At 40.0% G+C, this 18,420-nt stretch overlaps 2 protein-coding genes across 2 annotated transcripts in view; both read left to right on the top strand.

Moving 5' to 3' along the window:
• LOC146451188 (intercellular adhesion molecule 5-like) overlaps nucleotides 1-10,400 on the top strand; it is a 28,627-nt gene extending 18,227 nt beyond the window's left edge. The window contains exons 4-6 of the mRNA XM_085099490.1: nucleotides 3,131-3,403; nucleotides 4,834-5,076; nucleotides 10,120-10,400. Of these exons, the coding sequence (XP_084955616.1) occupies nucleotides 3,131-3,403; nucleotides 4,834-5,076; nucleotides 10,120-10,400 (797 nt within the window). The remainder of the gene's footprint in view (nucleotides 1-3,130; nucleotides 3,404-4,833; nucleotides 5,077-10,119) is intronic.
• Nucleotides 1-18,420, top strand: part of LOC146451186 (uncharacterized) — a gene marked incomplete at its 5' end in the record, with an annotated part of 113,903 nt that overhangs the window by 60,673 nt on the left and 34,810 nt on the right. The window lies entirely within an intron of this gene.

Genomic DNA, 18,420 nt, shown 5'->3' with positions numbered 1-18,420 from the left:
ATCATGAGATTTCACAACTGCGAAATGATCAGAAAGATGGATGCCCCCTGTCGCTGGGATGCAAAAAAGGAGCTGAAGTTGTGTTTTTTATGATTAAATGTATGCCACCCGAAGATTCCAGTGTCGACGGTGTAGAATCTGTGCTGTGAATGGTTGTCGAGGAAACCACCACAGATTGTTACACTTGGCTTGAGCTCAAAACATTTGTTCAAACTCGCAGCGCTTGACCGTTAGATCAAGCCCAGAGAAAGCAAGCAAAGCGCACACCAACGGTACGGTTAGGGCTTTCGTATCACGTTCAAACGATACGACCGAGCCATCCGCTGCCTTGACCACACAGGTTGGCACGGAAGGGAAGCACCAAACATTGACAGATAAGTCCCTCACCACCATGACTTTCAAACCATCAGAAGCACCTCCATTTTGTCGCTTTCATTACTGTTTCAGTAATCTTGAAAAATGGAAACCACCGACTGGAGGTGAACGCTCTCTCGTACAACGCAAGTACAAGAACCTATCTAAATCCAGATGGTGCAGCTAAATAAAGCCTACAAGGACAATGCCAAAGAGTAACACTAATTACACTCAGTGGAAGAGCTGAAACTTTCGAACTAACGAATGTTGAACTGGAAGAAGAAAGTTTTTATGGGCAAATTAGTAGGAATAATAGATGCGCTCACAACAGACAGAGTTACTGGTAGCCTGTGCATAATCGATTGGTGAAAAGAGTCAGGAAGGTGGAAACATCTCCAAGGTATTCAGTTTCCAAAACAAAGTTCAGCTAGTCCAATCGTTGACATCCTCATTGGCCATGATAATTTCCACTTTCATTACAAATATGAAAAGGTTTTCCAGGGTAGCCAATCGCGCGACGAACGCCTCTTGGCTCGACTTACATCGGAACTTCAGACAGCAATCCAGGACGTTGCGTTCCAACTAATTTTAATCACGCTTACTTTGTCCGAGAGGCGTCAAAGTCGGAGGAAATTGAGACAACTATTCATCAAGTTTTGGGTGATGGCGGCTGTCAACACTGAAAAACCCGTCATGAGTTTTGAATGCAGAGTTGGGCTGGAAAAGTAGGAAAGTAATTAAAGCTGGTAGACTTACGTCATCAAGTTCCTGTTTCGTTTAAAGAAAACTCACCCGTGTTGTCAGACATGTATGTACTGAAAAGAGGCTCTTAAAGTCAAAGCCTACTGCGTGACTGTATTTAACAATACACCTCCAAGGATTACATCCACAACTATCTACAGAAGATTGACCCTTAGCAAAGTGTTTCCTCTCTCACTTCTCCATAGTGAAACCAGATAGGGCAGCCACTAAGACACGAATTGTTTTTAAGGCCCCTGCGAGGTATCAAGGTCTTTATTTGGACGATGTTATCTGTCAGGGCCCAACGTTACAGCACGAGCTCTTTCACGCTCTGTTCATTTTCGTTAAAATCCTGTGGCACTGCTTTATCGTATATCAAAGAGATGTACTTAAGAATTGAAATTACGTCTAAAGACGGACCATTTCACAGGTATTCGAGATAATTAAGAAAACAATGTCTCCAGATCTATTCCAACATTTTGACACGCATCCCAATATGCCTATGGAGCCGATGTATCTTTGCGAATATGGAAAAAATTCAGTGTCATTGCAACCGCGAAAACAGGAGTCGCGCTGATTGGCGCTATGAATGTCCCTCGTTTGAAATTGATGGGTGCCGTTTGCGGCATAAAGTTGACCGAGGAGACTTCCAAACACTGTCGGTCCGACAATAACTGAAGACGTGCGATGGTGGTCACGTACCCAAGTAGAATATATATGCCATTCGTCGCCAACAGAGTTGCCAAAATTCAAAGGTCAACGAAGTTCTAAACAGTGGAGGTATATTTCAACGGACGACAATCCTGCAATTTTGGAACTACGGATATGACAGCAACAGAACTGGCTAACTCTTAGACCTAGTGGAAAGGCCGAAATTCGGAGGAGATGCCGACTCGCGAGGATACACGCATAGGTTTCGTACTTTCTACATATTTGCCGTCTACGCTAAGCACAATGAAACGCCAAAGAAATTAGTCTATAGGAAATTTAAGTTGCTGAAGCTGTAATTATCAAACAAGTTAAGCAAGATGCCTTTCCAGAAGATTGTCACCTGATCGAGAAAGGAAAAGAACTTCCCCTGCTCCAACTCAAGCAAAGGTTAACGAAAAATGACTCTTCATTGTGACGGACGTCTCAAATACGCAGAGTTTATTCCACAGCAGACACGTCTCCCAATAATTCTTCCACAGGGAAACTGGGTTACTACCTTGATTGTCAAAAACTACCATGAGTAAGTTCATCCCATCAGCAGAACAAATCAAACGTTAGCCGCCGGGAAATCCGAGGGTGGAAAAAGTAATGCGCGGAGTGCCCAGGGCGCAAGGCCAAACCTGTAAGACAACTGATGGCACATCTACCAAGGGTCAGGGTGAAGGAAACTAAAAGCATTCTGTCGTGTTCCTGTAGATTTTGCTTGCCCATTCTTCATTGTCCAGGAAAGAGGTAAACCCAGAAAGAAAAGCTACCTTTGCGTATTCTTCACCTGCTCATTGTCAAGAGCAGTGCATTTAGAAGTCGCGTTTGGAATGGATACTTATTTGTTTCTCAACACATTTTGTGGAATGATAAATCGAATGGGCCTTCGGCAAGACTTTCTCCGACAACGAGGGTACGTTGTTGGAGCAGACATAGAGTTGCGCGAACTGGTTATGAAACTTGACAAGGACGAAATTCAGAAGTCTGCTGCCAACAAATCAAACAATATTTCATCCATCACTGTATTGAGCAGGAAGTCTCAGAAGCCATTCTAGGCTTATCAAGGAGACCCCCCTTACTAACTGTTAATAATAACTCAGGCGATATATGAAATTATGATAATCTATGTTAAATATAAATTCCTATAACAGGGCAAGGAATGAGCTACAACTTAATTATACTAACAGCGTCCAACAGATCAAGAGAGAAAATACTAATAAGTAAGGCGTATAAAATGCAAGAATCTTTTGTTAATATTTTCTCAGTAAAAAGTTCCAGGCATGAATTCACAACAACTTACTTAACTGCATAAACCATTTAAATCATTCATTCGTTGTAGATTATCGTCCAATCAACACACGCCTGTCGAGTGAATTGAACTATGTTGCTGTGAATACAACATTCACCATCACGTGCAGTGCGCAGGCCAACTCACCTGCAAAATATCGATTCTACAAAAAGCACGAGAGTTTATTTAACACTTCAACTGGCAGTGATGCTGAAACGTATACAACCTCAGTTGGTGAAAGAGGACCTCAGGTGAACTACAGTTGTACACCATTCAATGAATATGGCGATGGACCCAAGGAAATAATAACAATAACAGTGAGAGGTAATTAAACGGCTTGGTGGGCTCCCAAACGATTGTTAGTTGTTTTAGGTATGATTTGCTGAACTTTTTTTTAATTAACACTGAATGCTACTTTGAATCCATTGGATTTGTATGTTGTGAGAGGGTCTTGGTCTAGTTCAGTTGTTATCAGTTGTTATTGGTAGGAAGACTTCGTTTGTTAAAACGAAATTTGAGACATGTCTCTTAAAACGTGGATTACTTTCTACTGTAGCTTGCTAGTACGCCGATACTATCTGGGGCGACAGGGGTAATGCTGTCTTAAGCAGTGAGCTATAATTAATGCAGAACAAGGCGGTCAAAATCATCGTTAGCCTACCAAGTTTTTCGTCTTTCAAATAAACACAACATGCACTTGGTTGGCCAACACTAGTAATCTGCTTCACTTGTGTTTCAAAATGATAATGGTCTAATATACATTGATTTTGATACAAAGATAATTAGTGACATTCATCCCTACAATACTAGTAACAAATTCAATTTTTATATAATTTACCGAGAGTCAAAAGTAATTTTGTCAAGTACCGCATATCATATCAAGGTCTTGCCAATTGAAACAACCTACTTAAATAAAAACGGGACATTAAACCACTTTCACTTTTTTAAGCAAGCTCCCAAGAATGTTGATTTTACCCAAAAATTGTTGTTTTTCATATTTTTTATAGTCAACTCGTACATTTTTTATCCTGTAACTTTTTAGCCTGTTAAATAAAATTATTATTGTTAATGTTGATCTTAATATTAGCGTTGCTTTACTGAACTGAACAAACACCATGGTAAAGTGGGTTGCCTGGTTAAATAGCATTGTAAAGTTATTTGATAAAAATAGGGCAAGCTTAGCGGTAGAATCAACAAGAGGAACAGATAGGGATTACACCTATGCATTATACAGTTACCAATCTTCGAGTTTTTTTCGCAGTGTTAATTTCTGACCATGCTTGCGGACCATGCTTGAAAATCTTAATATTTGAGGAAATATTGCATGGTGATACGTTTGTTCGTTTTGTTGTCTAATAACGGCTGTCCCTTTACATTGTTTATTGCACAAAGTCACAATACACAAGCATATTACATAATATTAAACTGGAAGCTTGTATAGAGGGGTTTCTTCCGGCAAATTCACTTTCCAAAGCTGTGCGCATAAGAAACGAAGGAAACTTAGCAACTCGTGTTTCCAAGCGACGTTTTCATTAAATACATTTGGTTTTAATTTGTCTTCAAGCCTTCTCCGTCAAGTTTTAATGCGTAAGATGCTGGTTTGTTCACATATAACGTAGACGGCATTGAAAGTGCGATAGGCATTGCCACCACGAATGCTTAATCGTAAGCAACCCCAAATAAGACAAGCCTACACCTGATTGTGTTATTTATGTATTTCTTTTAACGTTCTTCCATTGTTAATTTCGCTATAGATCCACCAGAGATTACTGACATTTCTAGTAATCAGACAAAAAATGAGGGAGATGTTTTGACACTCACCTGTACGGCGTATGGTGATCCGACACCAACCATCACCTGGACGCGAGTTTCTGATAACAGTGTTGTCACTTTTCCTTTGACCATTAGTGGTAAACAGGATGAAGGAGTCTACAAATGTACTGCTGATAATGGTGTTGGGAATGCTGCTGCTAGAAATGTGAATGTCTTTGTACAAAGTGAGTCAGTATGTTTATGCTTCCAGTGGAACTGTCATTGTTTTTGTACATTTTGGTACCTTTGGTACACTTTATTTGGAGGAACTTTTGTTATTAATTAGCTCTTTTATGAACTTTTATTTGAAACTGGTGGCAATACTTTTACAACGAAGTCAGAAATCTTTGTTTTATCCAATCAATACCACTGTGGGAAGTAGATTTACATTTTTGCATTCTTAAACGTCATGTTTTCACAGGGGAATTAAAAAAAAAACAAGAAATAAGAAACCTTCGGAGCATGTAAAGAAACATTCTCAGCTAATTGCTAATTGTTTAATCATTACTAATATCAGTTTTTCGTAAGTATGAAGACCTATAAGCAAGTCTAAATATTACTCGTTATTGGTTTCTTTTTCCCTGTCAAATACCGCTTTTTGTTTGTAGCTTTCTTTGTTTACTTGTAATTTAGTTTTCGCCATTCGCTTTTTTCTCTATTTTCGTTTTATGGACATATAGAAGTTCCGCTATTTGGTATTTTCATTTTTTACTGTTTCATGATGCTCAAACAGCATAGATGCATGGTAACAGAGCGAGATTAAAGACATTGAATTCGGTTTAGAGACGCACGACGACTTATTCGAACACGTGGAAATGTTCCACCATGAGAAGCCAATTTCCTCCAGCTAGACGCAAGTTGTTTGCACTAATTGATGATGATCATCCTCCAAAACGTGGCGAAGTGCGAGACGAATTTCAAGGACCTGACCGGCAAGGGAGTTGGCGATGAATGTTACAGAAAAATTAGAGCAGTTAGAAAACAAATTTACAAAGGCGTAGAACAGAGCACGGGAATATTTGGACGAAACAAAAGTGGAGTTTTCGAACTCAGGCGAGATGGACAAAACGAAAGCGGAGTCTTCGAGCTCAGACGCAATGACGTCCAACGAAGAACAAGGTAAACGATGAAACTTTGGATTCTCCAAACTTTGATACTACAGCAATTGGTCCAAAACGTCACACGTGGACGCGTAAACTTGGCAACGTTACATAACACCCAATTCAATCGGAACTCCAATGGCTATTGGGCAATATTTGTTGAGACAATTAAACCATGTTGCTGTTCCAGTGTTTTCGGTAAACTTTAAGACTTATGAAAACTGGAAGGTAGTGTTTACGGCCTCCATTGGAATAGCGCCTCCGACACCAGACTATAAACTAGGTCAGCTACGAAAGTATTTCTCCGGAGACGGTCTGAAATCTATCGAGGGTCTAGGAATTGCGTGCAAAGGAGAGAATTGATCGTTGGTTTGGTGTCAAGCGACGTAAAATCGCAGTTGTAATCTATTAGAGATGGACGATATTAGACCTATTCCACTGGAGAAATCTAAGGACATTGAGAACTTTGCGGATCTTTTGGAAGTCGCAGTTATTAACTTTAAGGAAGCAGGCAGATCGGCATAACTTGGAGATGGGTCGATGATGTATTTGAACCTTTAGAAGAAGATGACACAACCCATGCTCGGAGTAGAACAACGATGGGTCTTCGAGAATTTCTAGGTCGAATCAGTAGAAACTCTGCGAAAGTGCTGGATGATACAAGAATCACAGTTCCCGAGACGTGCGCACGAAACTATCAAAGGTCTGAGGAAGGGAGAGGGACGTCCTGACGTTCTTAGCAGAAAGTATTACAGCCAAGCAAATGGAACGACCTTGCCCGTGTGTATAAAGATAATCATGGTATTCACAACTGCGAAATGTTCAGAAAGATGGATGTCCCCTGTCGCTGGAATGTAAAAAAAGTAGCTGAAGTTGTGATTTTTATGATTAAGTGTATGCCACCCGAGGATTTGAGTGTCGACGGAGTAGAATCTGTGCTGTGAATGGTTGTCGAGAAAACCACCACAGATTATTACCCTTGGTTTGAGCTCAAAACATTTGTTCAAACTCACAGCGTTTGACCGTTAGATCAAGCCCAGAGAAAGCAAGCAAAGCGGACACCAACGGTACGGTTACGGCTTTTGCTGCACGTTCAGACGATACGACCGAGCCATCTGCTGCCTTGACCACAAAGGTTGGCACGGAGGGGAAGCACCAAACATTGACAGATAGGTCCTTCACCACCGTGACTTTGAAACCATCAGAAGCACCTCATTTTGTCGCTTTCATGACTGTTTCAGTAATCTTGAAAAATGGAAACCACCGATTGGGGTGATCGCTCTCTCGTATGACGCAAGTACAAGAACCTATTTGAATCCAGATGGTGCAGCTAAGTAAGGCCTACATGGACACTGCCAAACAGTAACACTAAATACACTCAGTGGAAGGGTTGAAATCTTCGAAACAACGATTGTTGAACTGGAAAAAGAAAGTCTGTATGGCCAAATCAGTAAGAATGATCGATGCGCTCACAACAGACAGCTTTACTGGTAGCCTGCGCATAATCGATTGGTGAAAAGGGTCAGGAAACTGGAAACATCGCCAAGGTATTCAGTTTCCAAAACAAAGTTCAGCTAGTCCAATCGTTGACATCCTCATTGGCCTCCATAATTTCCACTTGCATTACAAATATGAAGAAGCTTGCCAGGGAAGCCAATCGCGCGACGAACGCTTCTTGGCTGGACTTACATTGGAACTTCAGACAGCAATCCAGGACGTCGCGTTCAAACTAATTTCATTCACGCTTACTTTGTCTGAGAGGCGTCAAAGTTGGAGGAAATTGAAACAACTATTCATCATGTTTTGGGTGATGGAGGCTGTCAACACGGAAGAACCCGTCATTAGTTTTGAATGCAGAGTTGGGCTGGAAAAGTAGAAAAGTGATTGAGGCTGGTAGACTGACGTCATCAAGTTTCTGTTATGTTTAAAGGAAACTCACCCGTGTTGTCATACATTTTCGAACTGGCGTTCAGATACTCTAATGTACTGAAAAGAGGCTCTTAAATCAAAGCCTACTGAGTGACTGTATTTAACAATACACTTCCAAGGATTACATCCGCAACTATCTACAGAAGATTGACCCTTAGCAAAGTGTTTCCTCTCTCACTTTTCCATAGTGAAACCAGATAGGGCCACGAAGCCACGAAGACACGAATTGTTTTTAAGGCCCTTGCGAGGTATCAAGGTCTTTATTTGGACGATGTTATCTGTCAGGGCCCAACGTTAAAGCGCGAGCTTTTTCACGCTCTGTTCATTTTCGTTAAAATCCTGTGGCACTGCTGTATGGTATATCAAAGAGATGTACTGAAGAATTGAAATTGCGTCTAAAGACGGACCATTTCACCGGTTTTCAAGATATTTAGGAAAACAATGTCTCCAGTTCTGTTCCAACGTTTTGATGCGCATCCCAATATGCCTATGGAACCGTTGTACCTTTACAAATATGGACAAAGTTCCAGTGTCATTGCAACCGTGAAAACAGGAGTCGCGCCGGTTGGCGCTATGAATGTCCCTCGTTTGGAATTGATGGGTGCCGTTTGCAGCATAAAGTTGACCGAGGAGAGTTCCAAACACTGTCGGTCAGACAGTTAAGACGTGCTTTGGTGGCCACGTACCCCAATTAGAAGATTTATGCCATTCGTCGCCAACAGAGTTGCCAAAATTCAAGGGTCAACGAAGTTCTGAACAGTGGAGGCATATTTCAACGGACGAGAATCCTGCAATTTTGGAACTATGGATATGACAGCAACAGAACTGGTTAACTCTTAGTCCTAGTGGGAAGGCCGAAATTCTGAAGAGATGTGGAGTGTAATTGGCCAGAAAATCGGATTAAACAGCCATCTTCTCCACCAAGAGAGATTCGAACACATGGCGTTTCAGCAAAGCAGAATTGCAAGGTAGTAAAGAAAGTAAGCTGATTGCAGGCACCATAGAAAGATCATTAGAATGGCGTTTAAACCCCCTTCGATTTGCAAGTTATCCCCGACTCGCGAGGATACACACGTAGGTTTCGTGCTTTCTACATATTTGCCGTCTACGCTAAGCACAACGAAACGCCGAAGAAATTAGTCTATAGGAAATTTAAGTTGCTGAAGCTGTAGTTATCGAACAAGTCAAGCAAGAAGCCTTTCCAGAAGATTGTCACCTGATCGAGAAAGGAAAAGAACTTCCCCTGCTCCAACTCAAGCAAAGGTTAACGAAAAATGACTCTTCATTGTAACGGACGTCTCAAATACGCAGAGTTTATTCCACAGCAGACACGTTTCCCAATAATTCTTCCATGGGTTACTACCTTTATTGTCAAAAACTACCATGAGTAAGTTCATCACATCAGCAGAACAAATTAAACGTTAGCCGCCGGGAAATCCGAGCGTGGGAAAAGTAATGCGCGGAGTGCCCAAGGCGCAAGGCCAAACCTGCTAGACAAATGATGGCACATCTACCAAAGATCAGGGTGAAGGAAACTAAAAGCGTTTTGTCGAGTTCCTGTAGATTTTGCTTGCCCATTCTTCATTGTCCAGGAAAGAGGTAAACCCAGAAAGAAAAGCTACCTTTGCGTATTCTTGACCTGCTTATTTTCAAGAGCAGTGCATTTAATTAGAAGTTGCGTTTGGAATGGATACTTGTTTTTTTCTCAACACATTTTGTGGAATGATAAATCGCCTTCCGCAAGACGTATCTCCGACAACGAGGGTACGTTGTTGGAGCAGACATAGAGTTGCGCGAACTGGTTATGAAACTTGACAAGGACGAAATTCAGAAGTCTGCTACCAACAAATCAAACAATATTTCATCCATCACTGTAGTGACAGTATTGAGCAGGAAGTCTCAGAAGCCTTTCTAGGCTTATCAAGGAGACCCCCCTTACTAACTGTTAATAATAACTCAGGCGATATATGAAATTATGACAATCTATGTTAAATATTAATTCCTATAACAGGGCAAGGAATGAACTAAAACTTAATAATACTAATAGCGTCCAACAGATCAAGAGAGAAAATACTAATAAGTAAAGAGTTGAAAACCGAAGAATCTTTTACTAATATTTGCTCAGTAAATAGTTCCAGGCATGAATTCACAACAACTTACTTAACTGGATAAACCATTTAAATAATTCCTTTGTTGTAGATTATCGTCCAATCAACACACGCCTGTCGAGTGAATTGAACTATGTTGCTGTGAATACAACATTCAGCATCACGTGCAGTGCACAGGCCAACCCACCTGCAAAGTATCGATTCTACAAAAAGCACGAGAGTTTATTTAACACTTCAACTGGCAGTGATGCTGAAACGTATACAACCTCAGTTGGTGAAAGAGGACCTCAGGTGAACTACAGTTGTACAACATTCAATGAATATGGCGATGGACCCAAGGAAATAATAACAATAACAGTGAGAGGTAATTAAACGGCTTGGTGGGCTCCCAAACGATTGTTAGTTGTTTTAGGTATGATTTGTTGAATTTTTGTCTAATTAACACAGAATGCTACTTTGAATCCAGTGGATTTGTATGTTGTAAGAGGGTCTTGGTCTAGTTTAGTTGTCTAGTCCGTGTTAAGGGGATTTCAAACTTATTCCGCCGAATAATTTTATACTGCACAGAATTTTATAATGCATTTCATTGTGCAATAATGTTCAAACGTTCGTACACAAATTTTCCGTTGTTCAGGGCGACCTTCTCGTCTTAAGAGGCTGTCCGCGTTAGAACGGATAAGGCGAATTTCGGCTTTTCACCGAATTGGCTGAGTTTTCTATGAACATAAATCATTATATCCTATAAACAAATATCATATTTACCGTGCTCAATGCGATTTTTTTCGTTGTTGGCGAGGCGGTTTACAAGGTGACCTTAAAACTACCCAATTTACCTTTGGGGACTCTACGATTTATCTATACATTGCCGGTGCTGCCAAAAAGTCATTCCTTGCTCAAACAGCTTGAATATTTTACACATTGAATTTCCAGTTGTCGATAAGTTTAACCTTTTTTTTCTGTGAAATTTTGAGTGAGTTACCTTTTTTTTAAAATCCGTCCTCCTAAACTTTTTTTTTTTCAGAATGTGTTAAACGTGACATACATGTAGTTAAAGCCTATTTTCACAAAAGTGGAACCTGACTTAGGGTCAAATCTATTTTACCTCAAAAGCACTAACACCAATCTACTTATGTATGGAATAAGATTTTTGGGCAATCTACGCTGCGTGCCGTACAGAGCTCCGCAATTTCCCTAATATTCACGGACTTCAATCAATAACTTTCAATAACTTTATTTGTGTCAAAGTACTTTAGCATACCTGCTAATTGGAGACACAGTAAATACCAAATAAATATTAAGTATAATAAAATTTTAGGATACTGAAATACTAGATACTACTAGATACTACTACCTCCGAAGCAAATCAGGCACAGGCTTCACGCGTAAATGCCAGGCATCTTGTTTGTACTGTAATGGAACTGTCAACTTTGTTGAGAGAGAGTACAGGTTCGCTCTCGTCACTCGAGCTGTTTTCAAGCAAGTTACTAGATTTGGATCTCAAACTGCGGACCTTCATGGTTGGAGCTTTCTTTTCTTTTTTGGCTGGCCTCTGTTTGTGCAGGTTTTTTGGATGCGTAGCTTTAGGCTTCGAGCGATAGACCTTTTGCAAGTGTCCAACTTTTTTACAGGAATTGCACGTGGCCTTGATGGCGCCGCATTCATCAGGACTGTGTCCGTCCGTTCCACCACATCTGTAACAGCAGAACAGTTTCGCTGGAAATCTGCGTGTGGCGTGCACGTGGTCAATCTGGATTCATTTGGGTTTTCCTTGGTTCCTTGTGGCAGAATTCGGGCTTCTTGTACCGCCGTCTCTGCACTTCGCGCAATTTTGATCGTCTTTGCGAGTTCCAGGTCGTCCTGTTGGAGAAGGTTCTGCTTCAAGGTACCGGAGGAACATTTCTCGACGATTTGGTTACTTGCTCTCTGAGGCTCGTCAGATACGTGTCGATCGACTCGTCGGTCTTTTGTGCTCGCGATCTGAACATGTAGCGTTCTGCCACCACGTTTCATTTTGGTGCAAAGTGTCCACCCAGGGCAGTTTTCACCTCTTCAAGGGTCTTGTGTTCTCCAGGGAGCGTATCGAAAATGCGTTGTACTGCGGGGCCAAGGCAGTGCAGCATCGTAGCTCTCTGAACCGCATCGTCCTTCTTTTTCAGGTCTGAGGCTATGACATAAATTTCAAAAGCACTCAACTAGTGTTTCCACTCACCGTACAAGTCGGCTGCATCAATGTTGAACGCCTTGGGTGCGGGCAACGAGCGTTCCATTCCCTGTGGAAGTTCTGACGGTTCTGGCTGGTCGTTTACTGGATTTTCTACCGAAATTGGCTACCGGTTCTGGCTGTACTGGATTGTCTGCCGGATCTGGCGGTCCTGGATTTTCTACTTGTTCTGCAGTTACGAGTTCATCCTCGTCGCCAATGTGTTGTGTAGTCATTTACTACTTAAGTGAGGAGATACACACTATTCCATTGCTTTCTTTGTAATGTCCTTTATTCACTAAGCAATTATCTATAGTGGAGTACAATCATTATTCTACTTCAACTCAGTAACAGTACTTTCACATCATGCTGTAGCATGCAGTAGTTTCACATAAGGCAACAGTTACACATGTCCTTGTTACTATAGTAATCAATACACTACAGCGGTCATGGTATATTTAACAATTATTCCACGAGCGCGCGTTGGATATGAGATGATAGATAGCCAACGAGGCGCGAAGCGCCGAGTTGGCTATAATCATCTCATATCCAACAAACGCGAGTGGAATAATTGTTTTATTAAAAACAATCAAGAAATATTGTAAGTTATGGCTGGTTTCGCTTAGCAAGAACAACCAGAGGATCATTTTAATGATCCCTATTCTCGGGCATGGTATAATAGCTCATATACCATGACCGCTAAGCCAATCAAATCCCTGGAATTGCATTATACAATGATCCATTTTTTAATAAAAGCCATTATACCATGCCCGAAGAATGGTGACCACTAAATTGTCTTCTGGTTGTTCTTTCAAAGCGAAATCAGCAAGATAAGTTCTTGAATGTTTTTTATGAAACAATTATTCCACTGGCGCTTGTTGGATATGAGATGCTATCTATCATCTCATATCCAAGCGCGCTCATGGAATAATTGTTAATTATATGTCCGGCTTAACGCCTGAACTTGGCCCGTTATTTTAGGATATGATAAATGTTAGGAACTAGCTGGCGTTTTTCGAACGTTTGTTTCGTGGCACATTAAGAACATTATTTTTTGCCTAAAAATACAACTTCTGAAGGCACAGTTTCTTGTTTATTTGGTTGCCGGCTACAGTTTATTCTGAAGAGATTTATCATACAAAGGAGAATACAACCCCGTTCTGGACAATTCTGTCTATATACTTGTAATAATTATATAAACCAATAAAATTGGTGGTCTTGACATTTTTGTATCTTTACTTTCGTTAGTCGTTGCATCGCATATTCTTGGTGGCCTCAACAGCAGGTACCAGGACCAACTGAATTCTTATTTGGCGCCTGTCCTCCAAAATTCATCCCGCAGTAGGTTGGTGAAATGTTGGCATGCTAAGACAGATGGCTGGGCAGCATATACATTTCACAGCAACTGTGATAGAAAGGGTCCCACTGTTACTATGATACAAGTCGGCAATTACATATTTGGTGGATACACTGACGTATCTTGGTCCAGTAAGTATCAGTTTAAGGTACCACGATTTTCATTACGTTTAATGTTTTATACTGGATTAAATATTAAACGATCAGATTCATGGATTCGTTGTAGTCCGCGACAAATGCTTACCAACAAAGTAGCATAAGTAGCAGTTGTTTTCTTCTGAGAGCGCGGGAGCTGCGAAAACTCGTAAAGACCTGAAGCAAGAGAAGGAAAAAAATATATTGGGAAAGGGAAGGGGGAAAACTGCTCTTATTTTATTTCCTTGTTTGTTTGTTTTTTTTTTTGTTTCTGTTTGTTTTAGATTTTTTAATTTTTGTGAGTTTTTTTGTCTTTATTTGTTTTGTTTTGTTTGTTTTCTTGTTTGTTTGTGTTCTTTTGGGGGGGGGGGAAGGGGGTGAAGGGGGCTGTTTTCATTTTCTTTCTGGAAGCTTTTGTTTGTTTCTTCGAGCTCACTTGGAAGGAAAAAGTCACTACTATGCCAGCTACCAACAAAGCAGTCGTGATATTTCGCGACAGTGCGGTGCTTTCACCTTATTTTGTTCACTTACTGAAAGGGCGTCTGCAGAGCAACAAGCTGGGATCTGTGTTCTGATTTATGAACTGTAAAAAGATTCCAGAGCTCTAGAATCTCTCTACGGTGGCAGAATTACCTTAGATGATAAAACCAAATACTCGTTTCCACTCCCCCACCGACCCAACACCACAGTTTCTTTAGAAACTAACCCTTATCTATATATAAAAATAAAGTTCCACAATAATGGTAAGCCAACTGTGTTTGTTTTCCTTTCCTAGGTTCTTGCAGTTATGCTTCATCCAGTAAATCGTTTATCTTCTCACTGTATAACATCAATGGCTACGCTCCTGTTAAACTGCAGATCAAGTCAGGGTATACCGGTTACGCCATTCTCCCATGCTCTAATAACGGACCAACGTTTGGTATAAACGACATCTCCATATCATACGACGCAGGGGGCAAGCGATATTTTTACACCTATTGTGGCACCGCTTACCCCTTCCCCCCAGGGTATTCTTCATCTCCTTCTTCCTGTACATTTTATGCAGGAAGCTACTATTTCACTCCCACTGATATTGAAGTATTCTACGAAACAACCACTTAGGACAAACAGTATACTGTGCTTCCCGTTAACCGACCGACCCTTGAAATATTTAAAGTTTAAAGTGGTGATGACTCCCAATGTTTGTAATTCTCAGTTTTCCCGATCTCGCCTTAGTATCTCCTCTTTTTCATTTCCACTTAGACAACTGCTTTAACTCTGAAGGGCCGTTTTCTTCCCACATCAGGGTTTTTTTTGTTATTGTTGTTGTTGTTTTTGTTGTTGTTTTTTTTTTCTTTTCTTCGCAGATCAGGACTTTCTTTCTTTAATTTCGTTTCTATTTAATTTTTTTTTTGCACATTTCTTTTGACTGATCGACCGACGGCACAGTATTTTTGGTTTGCTCTGAAGGGGTCTGTCATTATAGATTAACTGTTACTAGCCAACTGTTACGGAGGATTTCGCAGTTTTGCACGGAATTAGGAGCTTAATGTTCAGCAGAAATTTTTGATCGTAGCACAAAGACATATATAGCTTGCATAAGAAATAGGCTATTGATCACAAGTTAACGGTCCGTAATTTAACTATATTTAATCATAAAAAGAAAGGAGTTGGGTCTTCTTGCAAATTGTTTATTCGCTCTCGCTGCAAGAAGTTAAATCACTTTAAGATATTCGCTGTTTTCTTGTTCTCTGAAACTTTAAAAAAGCAACAGAAGCAAAATGTAAACAACTTGTGAAGCTAAATTAGCATTTTTTTTTTGTCCCTTGAGGAAGTATTGTACTAAACTTAAGCCGACAATTACCTTCTTTAGTTCCTTAAGTTTAAAATTACTTTTGTGTGGAGCTGGTTTCGTTTACTTTAGGAGTAGATAGCTTTCTATACGATTAATTTACTGCTAGTAAATTCAGCTGTCCTGTTATTTCCTGGTTGAATTGGTTCTCATTAGAGGTGTGGATGTGCTCAACTCACAGCTGTTCGTTTGTCGTTGGATTTTCTAGTTGTAATTTAGTGTATTCAGAAAGACGCTGGATTAGTTTTCCAAGCTGGACTCACAATCTTGAATAGTAAACGACAATTTTAATTTAGTTCGCTATCTACAAAGACTTTTGTTCCGCTCTTAATGGTTTTTCATTTAATTCTATTGACACGCGAATAGCACCTTGTAAAAGAAATAATTCTGTACAAGCTCATATAAACCCTTGTTGTACAATGTTCCTTCAAATTATAACTTGAGTCAGAATAAAGCTCTGTTGGACCAAATTCTCGTTTCTGTTGCTGAAGTCCTGTCCAGTTCGTGGTTAGATCCTGGCACCATCTTGAGAAGTGACAGTTTCTCCCTGGGAGCGAGTGCTCCCAATTGAGTGAAATTTTCCCCGTTTCGTTCCTGTCTAGCTTTCGTTGCAGTTTCCGCGTATTTCCCGCAGAAGCAGGAAAAATGTACTGTCACACTACAGAACATGTGTTTTTTCTTTTTGCGTTATTCAGGCGAGCGGAGGAAAGCGCGGAGCGCGAGTCACACCCTTCCCGTCGCGCGTGACTTGCGATTCGCTTGTGACTCGCGCGTTTGCCTCCGGTAGCCTGAAAAATGTAACAATAAATAAATAAATAAATAAATAAATAAATAAATAAATAAATAAATAAATAAATGAATAACGCCTGTTCTTCAGACTAAATAGTAAAAAACAGAGGCTGACGTAAGAGAGAACTAATAGAGCGAACAGGGCATACACACTGAGTTACACCGCTCTCCACGCAAGAGAATTCTGGGTTAATAGTTGTCCACAAATACAAAAGGCAGAACCTTACTTGGTGCATATTAATTACAATTATAATTCAACTACTTAATTATTTTACGATGTGACCGGAGAAGATCTCGTATCCCTGGTTTCATTAGTGTATAGCTGGGTAGCAGAAAAAACCTTCATGATGTGGAATAATGAATAACTTAACTGATGTTTTAACAAATCATAGTCGCGGAAATTTTACTCATTGCTTGCGCTTTAAGCAAAAAGTGAAATATCGACCTGTATTATATCTAAAAAATCAAAAATAGGGTACATGAACTCGAACATCTAAATTTAGGTGTCCTGTGTAGCCTTGAAAATGTTATTCCATTGTCACTGATCCGTGTTTAAAGCCGGGTATCAAAAGAATGAATGTCAGTTAAAGATATTCCTTAATTATGCATTAGAAAATTCTATTATGTAAGCAAACTATTTACCTGCTTGGTCGGGTCGTAATTAAGAATAACTGAAATTGTTATTGACAATGTACTTTAATTTGATTACCTTATCTTTAAAAAAAGGGCTTGTGGTTTAATGTTCCGTTTGCAGACAATAGTGGCAACTGAACATTATGAAAACTGATCAATTATTTCATCGTCAACATGGTCATGTCGGACTTGGCGTTACTAATAATACTGCTGCCTAAATTAACAGAAATATACATAGACTCCTGGCCTTTTGGCGGTCCCCTCGGACTTTCACTAGAAATAACATATTGAAACCCTATAGAAACCAGACTGCCTTTTTTTTCTTAGCCTTTTCGGGGGGAGGGTGATTACTCCTATGAAGTTTTGATGGAGTTTTGCTGTCCGAATCTCCAAACGTTTACCTTATTTGTTAAAAAAAACTATCAACATCTCTCCTAATTTTCCATACCACTGTGGTCAGGGATATTGTATTTGGTCGACTGGACTAGAGAGGACTGGATTTGTAAAACGTGGACTTGTAAGACGCAGATTTGTAATGTTGTAAAACTTTGACTTGTAAAAGGAGGATTTGTAAAACGATGATTTTTTAAACGCGGACTTGTAAAACAAGGATTTGTTAAACGCGGACTTGTAAAACGAGGATTGGTTAGACGCGGACTTGTAAAACGAGGATTTGTAAAACGCGGACTTGTAAAATGTATCATAATTCTTTACAGAAACAGGTGCATTCATCTTGTCCTATAAAAACAGGTTACTGCAAATAAATGTAGCTAAATTCAGAATCAATAAAATTAATTTTGTTGAAATGAATCTGAAAATTCTGAAATTTATGTGGCCAGAAAATGAAAAATATAATTCTTACGATAGTTCTATTTTTCATCTGACTCTAAAGTTAAAGACCATCTGGTACAACCCATGATTATAAACAGCACCAGTGGAAAGTACTGCGAAGTAGTACATGTAGATTTCATTTGAATGGCCACACTTTAGGATTTCATCCACAGACTCAAAAGGTATAAAACCACCTTGTACAGCATAACAAACAGCACCACAGGAAAGTGGATTTCATCTACAGACTCAATACGTAAGAATCGCTTGACAGCAAAATAAATGGAATACTGTTTTTAGAGGACTGGACTAAATTTGAAAAACGAATCAAACTATTGAAACGGTAATCTCTTATAAAAGCATTTCTACACTGAAGCAAATGTTGCTGCATTTTAATTTTATGTTGCATTAAATGTTATCTGGGCCATCTATCATCCTTTCTGATTTAAGGACGGTGCCTACTATTGTTACTGCGCATACGTTCTGCGCATCTTATATCTCGAGATACTCGAGTTTCCTATGGGTAGTGCTCATTAAGATAGGAATATTTTTGCGCGGTTTAAAACTATGCGGAGAAAGCAGAACTTAGCAAGTGCTCTTGGTCTCCCATAAGAAAATTG

This window comes from Pavona decussata, unplaced genomic scaffold (assembly GCF_977016875.1).
Source record: "Pavona decussata unplaced genomic scaffold, jaPavDecu1.1 SCAFFOLD_395, whole genome shotgun sequence".
NCBI lineage: Eukaryota > Metazoa > Cnidaria > Anthozoa > Scleractinia > Agariciidae > Pavona > Pavona decussata.
The sequence above is the reverse complement of the archived record's forward strand: the minus strand, read 5'-3'. Positions and strand labels throughout refer to the sequence as shown.